The 15,611-nt window shown below is 42.1% G+C and overlaps 1 protein-coding gene across 1 annotated transcript in view; it reads left to right on the top strand.

Moving 5' to 3' along the window:
* xirp2a (xin actin binding repeat containing 2a) overlaps positions 1–15,611 on the top strand; it is a 57,131-nt gene that overhangs the window by 20,333 nt on the left and 21,187 nt on the right. The window contains exon 4 of the mRNA XM_046382468.1: positions 9,951–10,062. Coding sequence (XP_046238424.1) covers positions 9,951–10,062 — 112 coding nt within the window. The remainder of the gene's footprint in view (positions 1–9,950; positions 10,063–15,611) is intronic.

A 15,611-nucleotide genomic window follows, 5' to 3' on the forward strand; every position in this document is an offset into this window, starting at 1 on the left:
TCTGGTTAAGAGCACTCATAATCACAACGAGGAGCTCTGCCGCAGGCTGCAATATAGAGACTAAATAATTTGTCTACACCACATAAGTGGGATTAGATGTCGGTGTGTTAATATATTTAAGGGACTGTTGTTTTTTTGTTTGTTTTTTTTTTTTAATCTCGTAATATAGAAAGCCGTACATGTGAGCTACAAGCTGTCTTGCAATATGTTATCATGAAAAACAACATCAGTAATCATGCATGTATCTCTGATGTATGAGAAACACAAAAAAAATTCCAAATACATTTGTTACGTAAATTTATCTCTTTTTTTTTTGCAAAGGGCAGACACACCTCCAGTCTGTACGAATAACCTGCTTCTGTCCCTGTTAGGTTTCAGTCCATAAACACAGGGAGCTTCTGCAGCCCTGGTATGAAACTCAAAATCATTGGACGCCTGTCAAACTTTAATTTATCTGCTGCTCACTAGATCTGGGTCAAATTTGTCATTTGCAAATGGACCCAGTTGGGCAAACTACATTACTCTCCTCTCCTTTAACAGCTTCTCCCCCCAGAGTGTCACTGAGCAAGGCACTTAACCCTGTAGAAATGCAGAGCCAAGTGCACAAATCCTGGCTAAAAACTGCTGGGAACATCAAATGAATGTGACAGGAAATGTTTTGTTTCTGTTTGATGCTAGAGGCTTGGTAATGTAGTGACTACTCACAGGACTAACTGCTGTAGCTGCTGAGCTCAGTGCTATGCCGCTTACATACAAGCCAGCTGGGAAGTGTTAGAGTGAGTCAACTGATCCAAGCTTCTTGTAAGGATTGTAGATTGGTTGCTGAAGACATATAAGCAGTTAATAGTCCAACAGAAGAGGGTTAAATAAACCTGGATGGTGATACGCAGCTAAAAAGCTAAATAGCTTCCACCATTTTGAACTCTCCAGTTCTCCATTTCCTCAAATGTGGAATGTGCTTTCATGACTTGCTGTTAGTCAGTGGCACAAATTTGTGGGTTAGAGTTTACGCAATATTTTCTTCACCCCCTGTAAGCAAATGCACCACCTGCTGCAATTGCATTGGAATGGCCTGATTTTGCTGAAAAATTCTCCATCTGGGAAAACCACAAAAATCACTGGAGCGTGGACTTAGCTCAGGCAGATGAGTGGAGTTGACTGACATCAGCTGTAATGTCGAATCATATTCATGCAGGTGAACATGGTAGCCATTATAACCTGACACTCTCTATGTGCTGCACGTGATTGATTTACCTAAGCTGTTTGTGTATGTGCTCGGTTAGAGGCGGATTGACTCTCCCAGCAGGATATTTGTTGCTGCTCTGAAACTTTGAGAGCAGCTGCAAAGAGCAGATACGTACAGGGAGCAGTAAAGAGAAAACAGAGACTGTGTAGCAGGTATTGTGGAAAAATATTGACGGTGTCTTTACTTTGCTCAATGAATCAAAGTTTTAAAAGAGTAAAAAATAGATAGCAGAAACCACTGCACTGTTTGTCGTGCAGACACTGAAGGAGGATTGTGACAGGACAGAACCCTAAATACAGCCGAGGGAAAACTCTGACTAAATGGAAAAAAAAAGGCTTTTTCTTGAACACAGGATGTGATGAAAACACATCAACCAAGTTTATATGTCTCAAAACTGTCAGAGGGGAACATAAAGCACAAGTTGTGACCAGAGCAGCAATATATGTGCCTTTCGCTCATAAATCACGGCAGGTTTTTGCACCGGAGAGCCCCAGTATGAACATATCCCATCTGCTGCGTCTCTGTTCGCCAAAACTGTGAATCATATATCCCTGTGGGCTTTGTTCTGGCTCTGTATATGTCTGTCCTCTCTTCTTTTTGGTTTGTTCATTTCCTCTGCCTGTCTCTCAAACTCTCTCTATTTTGCTGCTGTCTGCCTCCTGGCTTTTCTGTTTGGTTGTTTGGCCTTTAGTTAATCCTTTCTGTCCCAGCTGGCCTTGGTAGAACAACTCAAATCACTATTACAAACCAGATTGCAACTCCCACAGTCGCCTTCTCTGCTCCACTATCACTCTCTTTCTGTTGCTCGTCGAGTTTGTTTCTCCCCTTCTCATGCCCTACACAATGCCATTCGCTGTCTGTCCATGTACTTTTTTACTCAGACTGTTTCACTTTTTTCACTTGTTTCTCTTTTTGTTTTTGGCCCTTGGCTCATCTTCCCTTCTTCCTCTCTGTTTCTGGACTGTGTCTCTTTTGAGCTCATGTTTGCCCATGAATGCTTGAAATATTGATGTGCCTCTGTCTGGTCATAATGAGGACAGTCGATAGACGATTGAACCCCCCCAGCCAGAAAAAAAGGTAAAAAAAAAAAAAAGAGATGTTTTCATAGTTCTACTGGATTGCTTATGGCATCTGTCGCAAACAAAAACACTGGCAAAGAAAGGAGTTGCCAAAGAGAAGATGGTGAGATGGGGGGGGCACTGGTGGGGAAGATGATATGAAAGCAGTGATGACCTTCAAATGAACAATGCACGCCGTTACATAACACCAACAAGGAGGAGTGATAGAACAAGGTGACTGATTAGCTTGCAGAGACAAATTCAGGCAGCATAAGATTTGACTGTAATGCTTTCTTAATACTTTTTGCACAGTTTTGTGTTTAGTACCTGAAATTGACAATAAGTGTCTTTTTTTTAAAACTGTTTCGATAGTTCAGGCTGCTTATTAGCTGCACATTATTCCCAGTAAAAAAGTGTTTGTATCGTTCAACAATGTGGCGCGTCTCCACATTGTTGTGCTTCTCGCATCAAGGGAGGCAGTCTTCACAGGGAAAAGAAAGCATTGGAGCACACAGACTGAGACTTTGGGTCCTTTAAGAGTGGAAGCAGAAGAGAGTTTCAACACTACTGTGTCTTCATCAGAGTGAGAGTGGACAAGGACAGGCATTCAGTCCAGCTACAATAGGTGTGCGTTTGTGACTGAATAGTAGATGAAAAAGAGTTTCAAATCTAATAGATGATGGATTCAAGGACAAGACCTCAGATGCCACATAGTATAGCTGCAAATGAGTACATAAAGTTACATACAGCAAATACAAAAGTGAGAGTACTGCAGCCAATAGGTAAAATCAGTTCAAGGAAGCATGTGATATTCAGTTTTTCTGCACATCCTCACCTGTAAGATTTCGATCAGTACTCAACAGGTCCAGAAAATAAAGCTGCAGAGCCACAGTCAGTTTGTGCAAAACGCTTTGCCAAGCTATAATTGCATCTTTGTGCGCAGTGACAATTCTGTAAAGGCTTTTTTGTTCATCCAACATAAACAAGACCTTTCAGAGACATTCAACACGTGTACTGCTGCAGATTTTGTGATGTATTTTTAGCAATGCTAGCAGCACCAGCTCTGTTGATCTGCTGGTTGACCAGACTTTGGTCCAGACTGAAATATCTAATAACTGATGGATGGATTACCATGAAATTTTATTCACATGTTTGTGATTCCAAGAGGACAGATCCTCCTGTTTGTTGTGATATGACTTTTCCCCTAGCATCACCAGCAACATTTAGATTTAAACATCAGTATGAAAAGGTATAAAAAAGAAAATAAAACAATTATGATAATAATCACCTTGGCAAACATATCAGAATGGTTTGGGTAAATGCGAATCTTAATTTAGATGAAAGTAAATGGGCTTTTTTTTTGTGCAAATCAATCTCTTGTCTCACAATGGCCGTCTCGCTCGGGATGACTGTGACCTCGTGTAATTAACAAAGCCTTTCACTCAGGCACTCATGCATTCGTTCACTCATCTATTTATTCACACAGCCTGAATGGTTTAGCCCCAGTTTGAGGCACTGCAGTGTCTTCTGCCAGCTGCAGCCACCACAGCTGCATGCTGAAGCCGAAGCAGAAATGCCTTAGGATGCAGCTCCTCTGAAAGCTGCGAGACTCTCAGACTGTTCGATCGATGCAGCAGAAGATGAGACACAGTGACTTTTAGCCTCGAGTATGGGTCCGCTTTCCATGCTTCATTTACCACGTACATGAGTACACACACTCAGCTTTATATGAAATGTATTGAATGACACAGGCAGCTCAGATGAAAGTGTCGTCTTGCTTGTAAATACTAATTTATGACCGTAGAAATTTTTGAATGACACATAAATTAATCAAGAAGACTAGACAGCAGTAATTCCTGTTGTATTTGGTGAATCAAATGTATGCATTTGGTTGTCTCCAAGCCAAAATGACATCGTAAGAGATTGAAATTCATCCACTCTTTTTCCTCTTCAGGCATATTTTTGCACAATGCTTTGGCAGAAGAAATAGCCTGACTTCGCTATGAAGTGTCTTTTAGGATTTTTCCATTGCAAGAACATAATGAGTTCAGGTGGAGACTATGGAGCAGTGGAGAGCTGGTTGGTGTCGTTCTCTTCGTACCCTGTTCTGTCGATGTCCTGCTGGTGCTCCTCTGTTAATTTAACAACACTGACATTTAAAAGTCATTACATGTAAATGGAAGAGAAAATCTTTAGCAGTTCAGTGTTTTCAGTTGTTGTCCATACACCATCTGACCTGCACTCGGCATGCTCACCAAACTGTGGTCATCTTTCCAGCTAGACATTATTGTGTGGTTGTGCAACCATAACACAAGGAACTGGGACCCAGATGCAGACAACAGAAGCAGAGCTGCTGCAGTTTGATCATTTATTCAACAAAACGGTGAGACAGGCAAGGGTCAATCCAGTAAAGCAAAACAGGCAAACAGTATTCAGAGGGAAAACAGGCAAGGTCACGAACACCAAACAAATATGCAAAAAATCACGTGGAGAGCTAACACTGAGAAAAGACATACTGGCAAACTGAGGAGGAAGCACAAAATACACCTGAGAGGGAGACAAAGACAGAAAGTGAAGCATAACACCTGAGGAGGGTGATAATAAGACAACAAACACCTAAAAACCATAAGCCACTACAGTTTTACTTCCTTTCTAATATTTAACTCGTGGTTTTGCTAATTTTGATTGGGTTTCAAAGCATTACTAACTTTAAGACGACCAGTTTGAAAGGAGCTTGCTCTGTGGTACAGACCACTGGGGAGCAAACCCAAGTAACAAATTTCGGGATGCTACTAATTTGAAATGACTGCTCAGACCCTTGGCCCACAGGCTTTGAATTGCTGGACAAGATGCTGAGAGAAGTAAGTCCAAAGCAACTGGTTGCCTCGGTCAGCCCAGTGATTTGTTTACTGTTGAATAGTCTCATGAGTCATTTTTTGAGAGCAGCCACTTGTACGTCATGCCAGCAAACCCATAAGGCAGCTTTCACAGCCAGAAGCGTTCAGTCCAAGAGCTGTCAGGAGTGTGCGTGTGGCTGAACTGCATGTGTAAATACAGAGTCTGTGTCCACACGCACAGATTCACTCATGTGTGCACCATTTGCCAACAAAGGAGTACTGTAATTTAAAAAGTACCCAAACACTGAATCGTATGCAAGTGACTTCTTTTCTTGGCAGGCCCCTTTAATCACTTGCCATACAACAGCCAGAACTACCTTGCTACTCCAGTCACTGTTATAGGCAGTAAATTAACAGTTTCTTAAGCCTAATGCCAGGGGGACATGTGGCGTGCTCATCAGTGAAACCTCTGAGTGGATTTGCGAGGAGGTTCAGAATGAGAAGAGCAAAGAAACAAACATTTAAAAAACAGATGGAGAGAGTGCGTTCGAAATGGAAGCATCTACAGATCTTTAGAGTGTTGGTCCCAGGTGCTCTCAGATTCACAAACAGCACGGCCACCATTCACCTGCAAGACAATCAGGATAACAAACACGCTGCAGACGCATTCAAGCAGACCAGGGAGCTGCCTCAGCACAGGGAAACAAAGAGAGGGATGCGATAAAAGGAACAGAGGGATCCAAAAATAAGATCTTAAAAGTGTCTAAGAAGTACATCCTGTGGAGGTGGACGCCCTCTCTCCTCCAAAATGTCACATCTGATATCGAACCAGCTGACCTTATCGATTTGAAATTCAACTGCAGCAACTTCAACAGTTCCTGCAAAAGCACTTGGAGCAATTTCTGAGCTATTTGAGTCCAAAGCAGGCAGGTGTAGGCGAGGCGGACTTAGTTTTGGCACTCATCATGATCACATCCATTTTCCTCAAAGTTTATTGATTATAGTCCCTTTTAAAACTCCCATGTCAGTTGAATTTACTTTGAGTGAATGACAGAGGCTACAGATAGCAGGGTGAGGCAAGAACTCGAGTGAAAAGAGAATCCCGTACAGTCAACGCACTTTTTACCAGTATGAGTATTATCCGAGAAAAATCTGTAAAAATCCATACTTGTTAAAACTGTTCACTGGGTAGCTGACCGAAATTCTCTAAATAGTTCTCAAAAACACTAAATAATCCCTTGTCGACCTGTGGTTGAAAGTTGAAATCCAGGAACGATTCTGTTTGATTTTCCCTTGTGAAAAATTCTATGATGGACTTAAGTTAAACCCACTTGATTAGGGTTATGACAATATCACTCCATTTAACAAGCTGTTATGTCCTTATAGCTCATACTGTCTCACCCAGCTGGCACATTCTCTCCCCTCTGTTGAGAAAAATAAAACGCTGAGACTCAGTTCTTGGCTAATTGACTTATTAAGAGTGACATGTTTTAAACAGAGGATGACACAGGAGGGGAGAGGGGGAGGACAGATAGAAAACGTCTGAGTGGAGGAGGCGGACAGCTCTCCTCTGTGACCCTGCGTGGACCACAGGATGTCATTAAAGCCTTACTAGCGGGAGCACCGCCTGTTACGGGATGAAAATGTCAATAGCTGACATAAAACAATCAGCGTAAAATGGCGAAGTCGCTGCATGTGTGACAGCAAGCTCACAGTTTCCCAGATTCGTCTGAGCTGTGGCGGTGTCTCCCTCTAATAGGCACCAATACGAAGGTGGAGGATGTCACGGTGTCACCTCCCCAGGCTAGCGGTGCATGTATTACCATTTCCTGTTACCATGGTTTCACCATCACAGGTCCGACTGGCCTCTTTGTAGGCGGCTGTCACGAATACGATGGTCCCAGATGGCCGCCACTGATTTCATTAGCTGAGGATCCACTGATTTTTTTTTTTCACAGGGGGATTATCTCTCGCGACAGGCCGGCAACGTTTAGATAGATTTCACCAAGCACTGTCCCTTATTAACTCTGTCAGTCTGTTGGAGATATGCAGAGACTTCCCCCCAGCACCACCACCACCACCCTCTCTCTTCCTCCTTCCTTTTTGGCAGCCTGCACCAAACAGAGCATATGGCAGGAACTCAAAGCTGTGTTGATAGCCCTGCTGCTGTTTTTCCCATTATTGTATTCCCAAAATGAATTGCTGTAGTCCTCATATGATTGGTGGAATCGTAACACAAACTACGTGGTGAACTCAAATTTGTGTCTTTTCAAGGACAGCATCAGCACAAGTGTGAAGGAATCAACGGATCTTAAATTAGTCCCCGTATGTGAACAGTCTGTCTTGTCCACTCTTGCTACTCCATAATATTGATATAGTCAAACTCTTATTTGGAAATGAATCCACTGTCCTGTGGCTCACGCTGTTCTGTCTGTGCCCTTGACCAGTTTTTTGTGAAGAGGTGCATTGGTCTTTGTCAGCAGAATTACTCCACATTATCAATCTTTTCTTGCAGGCAGGCAGGCTATTTTTCTTTGGCTTTTCAAAATCGTTTTTGCATTGCTTCTTAAGAAAAGCAAAGAAAAACACCAACTTTATGCCAATAACACAAATAACTTGTTTACTCTGAAATTTTACTGGCTTCAGATCTAATTTCAGTCCTGCTTCAGAGCCAAAACACTGAGATGCTCACAGATGCAAATGATACTGAGATGCTAAGACATCGATTTTCATACATACTTTTTTTTTTTCAACTCAGTACTGCACGTTTTTTTTGTCAGTTACTGTTTCCCTATTGTGAGGTGATCATGTTAGGTGGAGCACACCTTTTAACACAGGGAATGGGTTGGATGTTGTGTTCATTCAGAGTGGTGAAGATGGAGGAGGACCAAACCCTGTTCACATGTCTACTTTCTGGCCTCTGCACACCTGACCAGTCCCTGTGTGAAGGGCTGTGGTTGTGATGTTGTGATGTTGTGATGTTTTTGCAAGTTTTGATAAATCAGTCAAGAGGAAATTAATAACTATTTTAATTGTTGGCATTTTTTGAGCAAATATTGCCCAACAAATGTCTTCAGTTTCAGCTTCTCAGCATTGAGAAATTATTGCTTTTCTGTTTTACATTATTGTAAGCTTAATAACGTCTTTTTTTTTCCAAACATCAACCAACAACCCAAACAATTGTGGTGACATCTTTAGCATTTTTTTCCACATCATAATGAGCATGATGATCATCTAATTAATTCATGATGAGAAGAATCTCATTGGTGGGTGATGTCTATTTATTAAACAGATTTTCAAAGTCTTGAACTGAAGTAACCTTGATATCCCAGTTTTAGGCAGAGTAGAGCTTTGGTTATATGTACAGTACTCACTGTAGTTTATATGCACAGTGTTGCTCCATCTGCTGTGAGGTAACTGACAACTATCTATTAATGTATCTCTCAAAATGTGTTCATGCCCACGCACCATATGCACGCTATTCATAATTTACTGCAGACGTAGGCTTGAAGTGACGTGTAAACAAGCCCATCGGACAACCCAAGGGAGATAAATGAATGCCTTTAATGACACTCATTCAGTGACTTCTGTAACCAGCTGGAATGAACTCCACAAACTCAAACACATGCACATTCTTTACACAGAAGATCCTTTGCTCATCTCCTGAGCGACGTAACGCCCCTGTGGTTGGCAGCCGGTTTGGGCCCGTGTGCTTTTGCTCCTCGCAGCTCACTGATTTGAGCTTCATTCGGTGTGAGTGCTGCTTCAGCGAGAGAGGGCCGAGGACAGTGACAGAAAGGGAAAGATTATGTTTACAAACCAGTTTTGCCACGGAGTGTGTGTGTGTTATTCCGTAGGAAAGTATGCAAATTACCATGCATGTCTTTCGGGGATTTTCTAAATGGGATTTTTTGGGGACAACGTTTTGTCCTTTGGTGCATTTATGAAATTGTGGTTGACACTTTCAGCAGAGAGGAGACCAAGCCAGACAAACACGGGGTTGTTTGTGTGTGTGGGTCATGTGGTGATGCCGTGTGCAGAGTCGTTGCTTGTCTGTTGTCACTCTGTGTTGACGCCCGGCAAGAAGCTGTCCAAAAAAAAAAAAATGCTATTGAGGATACATTTGGTTTGCAAATGAAAAAAACAAACAAACAAAAAAACACCCACACATTTGCAAGGACACATGCCTACACACACACACACACACACACACACACACACACACACACACAGAGACAGAGACAGACACAGGTGTGTTTGTTCCCCACGGGGATGATTTGCAACTGAATAGACGTGTTGCAGTGACTGACTTCTAAGTTCTTACAAAATGCTTCACGGGGGGAAACAAGCCTGTATGCTCCAAGGACATGCCATTTACCAGTGTTGTACCTTTTATCAGTAGGAGCCTTTAGTTACAGCTTGAGTGGCTCTATTAAAATTCAACCAAGTGCTATTTGAACTAACTTTCCAGTCAATGCCTGCTGTTCACACTGTGTTCAAGGTCGTCTCTCTTTAAACTCACTGACTCGTGCATGTGTGTGCAGACCGGACGACAGCAGCAAAGTTTCACTGGAATCCAGAGCCTGAATGTCACCAGGCTGTCATTTTTCATACTTTATGTGCATCCTCTGTTTTCGTGTGTGAGGGTGTGTGCACATGTGTGTACAGGCGATTTGGGCACAGCCAGCTGGTTTTGATGACTCGTAGTGTCACCTCTCCCTGTTGAAAAAGCACAGGTGTTTTCTCTGATAGCCCTCTCTCTCTCTCTCTCTCTCTCTCTCCCTCCCTCTCTGTCTTTCCCTCAACCAGGAAGTGACAACCATCCACAACTCCCCGTCCAAAAGAGTGATGTCCAGTGTCCTCACACAGGCTGACCCGTCAACAGATCGGATCATGGCCTCTCCTATGGACACCGCTATTTGTGAGTATTTTCTTGTTTTTCATTTTGGAAAACTTACTTACTTACTTCTGTAAGTTTATATGGCTGAGGCTGTGGGATGGTTCATGCAATGTGCTGTACCATTTATTCTATAGGGTAAACATTTGGCAGAAGGCAGGTTTTGAAAACTGGATTGTTCTTGGCCAGATAAGGCTGCCACCCTGGCAGGTTTTTAATGGGAATCTGTGTGCTTGTGAGATACTGTGCTTCCATTACTGTGATAGCGAAGCTATGGTGGCTACCTCCAGTTTGTTTTCCACTGAAGCTGATAGTGGTGTGAACACAGACGGGGCTTACAGTGAGAGGTACAGTTCATTGCTTTATCTCTGTGAGTATCACAAATAAACTAAAGGAGAGAGTCCTAACAAACCGATCTCTCAGGTATCACAGGTGATCATGGACTGTTGGTCACGTCAGTGTACTGAACTGAAAAAAACACCCCTCAGTGCAAAAAGTACAATCTGATTTCTCCTTTAAATTTGTCAAAATACGCCAAAAGCTTTAACATTTCACTACCCTCACAAACTTTTAGTCCTGATTTAGCTCTTTTTTGGTCTCCACCAACTCCTGAGAAAAATACGAGTCTCTTCGGCTACTAACTGCTCCACGATGTTTGCCGACTAGTCGTTCACTTTTTTCTGTCTGCTGCAGCTGTAAAACCAAAACAATGAGCTCAAATGTGCTAAAAAGCTCAGTGTAGCGGAATAGAGTTGCAGTTGTGTAATTGCTATTTAATGCTCACTGTTGATAACACATTGTTGTCTTGTTCTTTGTCCTCCATTTTCTTTTCTCTACTTTGGCAGCATGTATATTATTTACATGTCATACTAATGCAAATGGGAAAGCAAACAATACAAAGAGAGAGGCGGTGAGTGTAGAAAGTGAATATCTAAGGTGATGGAAGTGGTGACAGGCCTCATAAACACACATGCACACACACTCATGAACTCAACCGTGCATGCTCACACCCACAGATTGGGAGCCTCTCCATTGCTACCTGATGCTACATGTCGCCTGGCACGTCTCTAAATCTGTATGCCGTGTCTAAAATTGGAGCTTCTTGTCGATCCTCTGCGTTCCTGTTGTCCTGGCTGAGCGACGGCTTTTGTCTTTACTGACAGGTTGACATACAAACGCTGCATAATCTGCCAGGTCAAATGACTGGCGGTGGTGGCAGGGGGACGACAGGAGCTGTTCTCTGCAAAGCCACAATATTTAAATAACTGTTGGCGTAACTGCACTTTAAACAGATGCAAAGCTCAGCTCTAAATCTCCATGCTGCTGCCCTTTCTTAACAGGCATCCTGTTTACATGTTTCCTCTGGTGTTAGACCAGAACACACCTCCATGAAACTGTGGCTGGCTTTGTGACACACACAACAGTAGGAGGAATGTTTTTAATTTTATTATTTAAAAGTTGTTTATTTATATTTCTTTGCAGTAGTTCTTGGCTGATTCAACTTGTCATACGCGTTTGGCACAAGACAATTTTTCAAAGAGTGCAAATGCTGCCAGCTGAAACTGGATTTGCCAAAGACTGTTTTAATTAATCTCCTCCCAGATTTGTCTCCCAACTGATGATGTCTTTATAATATCATCCTCAGGAATAACAAAGATTTTCCTTCTGTCAGTTTCAGAGTGGAGCACAATTTAGCCCTGAAGGCATCATTGATGTTTGGAAATTTAAGCTTTGACTATATTGTGTATTGATGGGACGCTGGTTTGTGGTCAATACAGTGTCTATAGATTTAGTATTCATGAAAGTTGTAATCTGTGACATTTAAATAAAATGTCTCAAATCCTGCTCCACAAATACGTTCTCATAAGCTGAATGTGTTTTATCATGATTATCATGATGCCCCTCAGACAACCTGAGTCCACCTCTGAATAGAGCCAGCAGGAAGTAAAAGCAGGCAGAAAGAGCTCTCTGCAAAGTTAAAAATACCACCTAGCAGCACCTCTAAAGCTCAATAATTAATGCGTTATTGTTTAATCTGTCTAAAAAATGCTTCGTCTAACCCCCTGCTCTTCTTACCATCTTAGAGGACTTCATTTCTGTGAAGATCAGTAAAATGTAATTTCCTTGTTTGTGTTTTTTTCCCCTGTCTTTCCTTGTTCCCTGTTAAAGTTTAAAGGTTCTTAGTCACCGATGGTTGATAATTCTTTAATGACAGCCAACATACAAGGCTAAGCCACTTTATAGTAAAGCTTCACCTGCTCCATTTAAACAGAATATCTGCTGTTGGAAACATATAAATGTTTAGTCCTTAAATATAATACAAACCAACTTTTTTCAAGCACAGTATCCAGAACAAATACTGTCTTACAATTAGGCACATATTTTAATTACATCTCACTTTTATAAGAGAGAAGGTTTCGCTGGTTTGTTAGACATGATGATTATTTACTGTAATGTTATGAGTCTCTTCTGTCTCGTGTTTCTGTTTTGGCCTGAGAATAAAACATCCTTTGACCTTGTCTACGCACTGATAGCTCCGTTCCCCAACCCTGTCTGGCTGAAAATGAAATTGTCTCAGGTTCTTGACACTGTGTTCTCACGGACAGAAACAGCAGGTGAAATATTCATCCTCACTGATTAACACATCCACATCCGACCCAGATATATTACATTCAATCTCTTTATTGCAGACTTACCTCAACAAATTAAAGACACTAATTGCATTAATTTTCTGAAAGTTATTTTAGTTTAAAACTCACTTGAATGTGGACTCACTCTGGACTTCAGTGTGGGGATTTTCTAAGGCCCCTTCATTAGGTATTCTACAGGAGTATGTTTATTTTCCACTTTAAGAACAGGAAATCCATGTGCAATTTCATTGGGATTATCAGCAGAGTGCAGCTTCTCCACAAGCCTGATAACCACGCTTTTCTCTAGTCGATGTGCTGCCAACGGCTCCTCATGGGGTGGGCTCCCGGTGAACACCTTGTGTTTCACATATGAGGTTGGAAAACAGTCATGATCACAGCGAAGAGACTATGCAGAAATGGATGGAGGGTTGAATAAGCGAGGTTCTCTTGTCTCTCTTGTCGTGTTGTCAAGAAGGAAGTAGGCTGAGAAAGAGTGAATGAAAAGCTCCAGGCTGTTCAGAGACAAACATAAGGTCACGGGTTTAAAGGAAGACCTTTGCCATTGCTTCAGGGCAACGTCTGTTCAATAAGGAAGGAAATGGAGGAAACAAAAAAGAATGAAAGTGAGAAATTAAAATATTATTATAGTATAATATTTTTTTCTGTTGTCCTATCGCTAAAGGTTTGTAGCTCGTTTTGGGTCTCGGCACAGCAAGCACTGCACTGAATTTCCTCAGTTTGCATTGGTTGTAGTGCCTCACTGTCCAACTGAGGAGCTGTCTTTGAAAAAGGCTCAAAGGCATCTTGATGACAGGCCTAAAGTGTACAAGATGGGTTAGAGGTTTCCCAGAGAAAGGTACACTCAGGTCCTCTCACTGGAACATTTTGAGTCATTCACTTTGCTGAAAAAACTCCAAAGTTGCGCTTTTATGGCAGTACTTAACTCAAGATCATCAGATCTGTACCCCAGCAGGTTTTTAACACACTGAACTTGGTTTGGGATGATATCGGTGTGTTTCTCTGGGAAAAGAAAGCACTGATTTTGAAGTCGTGTCAACATAACTGTTCCTTGATACAAAAGAATCAGTAATCAATAATGCACACAGACAGCTATGGCTCTGTTGAAGGTATGTTAGTAAGACATGGGCAAGTCAATTTCATTCCTAGCAATCTATTTTAAATAAATAGTTTGACGGTCTGAGGAATGTGTTTCCTTGCCCAGAATTAGATAAGAAGATTGATAGCAGATTTGCAAAATGTGGAGCTAAAACTCACAGCTGATTAACTTAGCTAAGCATAAAAGACTGGAAACGAGGGAGTAAACAAGTAGCTTTCTCAAACCAGAGTTGTAAACAGGCCTATCAGGACCTCTGAAACGCAGAAAAGTTGTGTTACACGCTAGATCCCAGGCCTGTGGACACCCGGCCTGCCTGCTCTGCTCTGCCCAGAGACTCTTTGGCAGCGAACAGGAGTGAGGAGGAGTGAGAGGTACAGCAGCAAAGAAGAGATCGGTGCTTGGTGAGTCAAAACGTGCCAACGAGTTAATCAGAACATTTTAACTGTATCTTGCGCGCATGCAATAACGTTTCAAGCCCTTGATGTAGTAAAACATGGCCTCAGCACATATATATATTTGCTCTTCATGAGTGCTCAGGAGCTCTGTAGTGTATGGTTAAACAAATGAGATAAGAGCAGATCCCCACTTTTATTTCTATGCTGACATCAGATTTCCATCAGTCTTCTCTCAAGTCATTGTGCTTCTGAATATGTAGAACTGTTATTTAAAGAGAATCTGTGCATCACATCTTTTTTTTTTTTTTTTTGCCGTTAACCTGTCATAGATGTTATCAACCCTCTCATTTTCTCAGTGTTTGTCTGTGGTTGAGTTTGGTCTCCATGAATGAGGGTATATGAATTCTCCACTATGTGTGCTGAATCATGAAATGCCATGATATTTACCATGCTAACAAGAAGTGATTTCAAATGCCAAGTGCCTCCCTGCTCTCTGCTGAAATGAAAGATGTACCAAGTGTCTGTTTTCCAGCTCACAGTGTGGGACGTCTGTGTCCATAAGACCACTGTGACATAAGGTTAAGGGCATGTAGGGTACCTCAGGACTAAAAAAAGCCAACCCACATCCACCAAGCCTCTCCCCCAAGTCCATCCTATTTTTTTTACCAAGGGGGACTTCTAAAATAAAATCAGCTGTCACTGGATGCCTGAGCCTCACTGAGCTGTGGAGCACACTGCTGGAGCTGGTCTCCAAGCCTCACTGTCAGTCTCTGGCCAGGATTTGCTTTCTGCGTTGGGTTAAAGCTGGGCAGCTAAGCCCATTTCATTTTCTGCAGGTCCAAGGGCCTTTTCTGTTCTGTTGGATTCTATTGTCATTTGACATACAGAGCAACCTTTGCACTTAAAGAAGGTAAGAGATGTATGTGGGCTATCAGCATTTCGTGGCCTGGCTCTTGCATCAACATAAGCCCCACTGTCAGCACAGCTCTTTTAAAGTGATTTTCCACCGAAGCCGAAGTGGAAGGAGCCAGATTGGAAATGGTAGATGACATTTTAGCCGATAATGAATATGTTTGATGTGCCCGGGCCGATCAGACACGATAAGTCTTTGGTGTAACATCGGATATAAAATGAAGTCGTAAGATGTATTGTGCTGGAGTTTCGTAAAGAATGATACGTGGTATTGCAGTACGTTTGTTCCACCAGGATTTGTGCATAGTCATAAAACATGCATGAGCCCTTCCTGTTTCCTTCCACCAAACATAACCAGCAGCAATCTGATCTGGAATATTCTGAAAGCATAGCAAATCGGAGACAAAGTGCTTAGCCTGGCATAAGGAAGCACCGCAGGGCAATCCAGTGTCCATGTAAAGAAGTTATTTTGATAGATTTGACAGCTCAATTATTGTGCCTGTTTTGCTTTTGTCTGTA

This window comes from Scatophagus argus, chromosome 24, assembly GCF_020382885.2.
Source record: "Scatophagus argus isolate fScaArg1 chromosome 24, fScaArg1.pri, whole genome shotgun sequence".
Taxonomy (NCBI): Eukaryota; Metazoa; Chordata; class Actinopteri; family Scatophagidae; genus Scatophagus; species Scatophagus argus.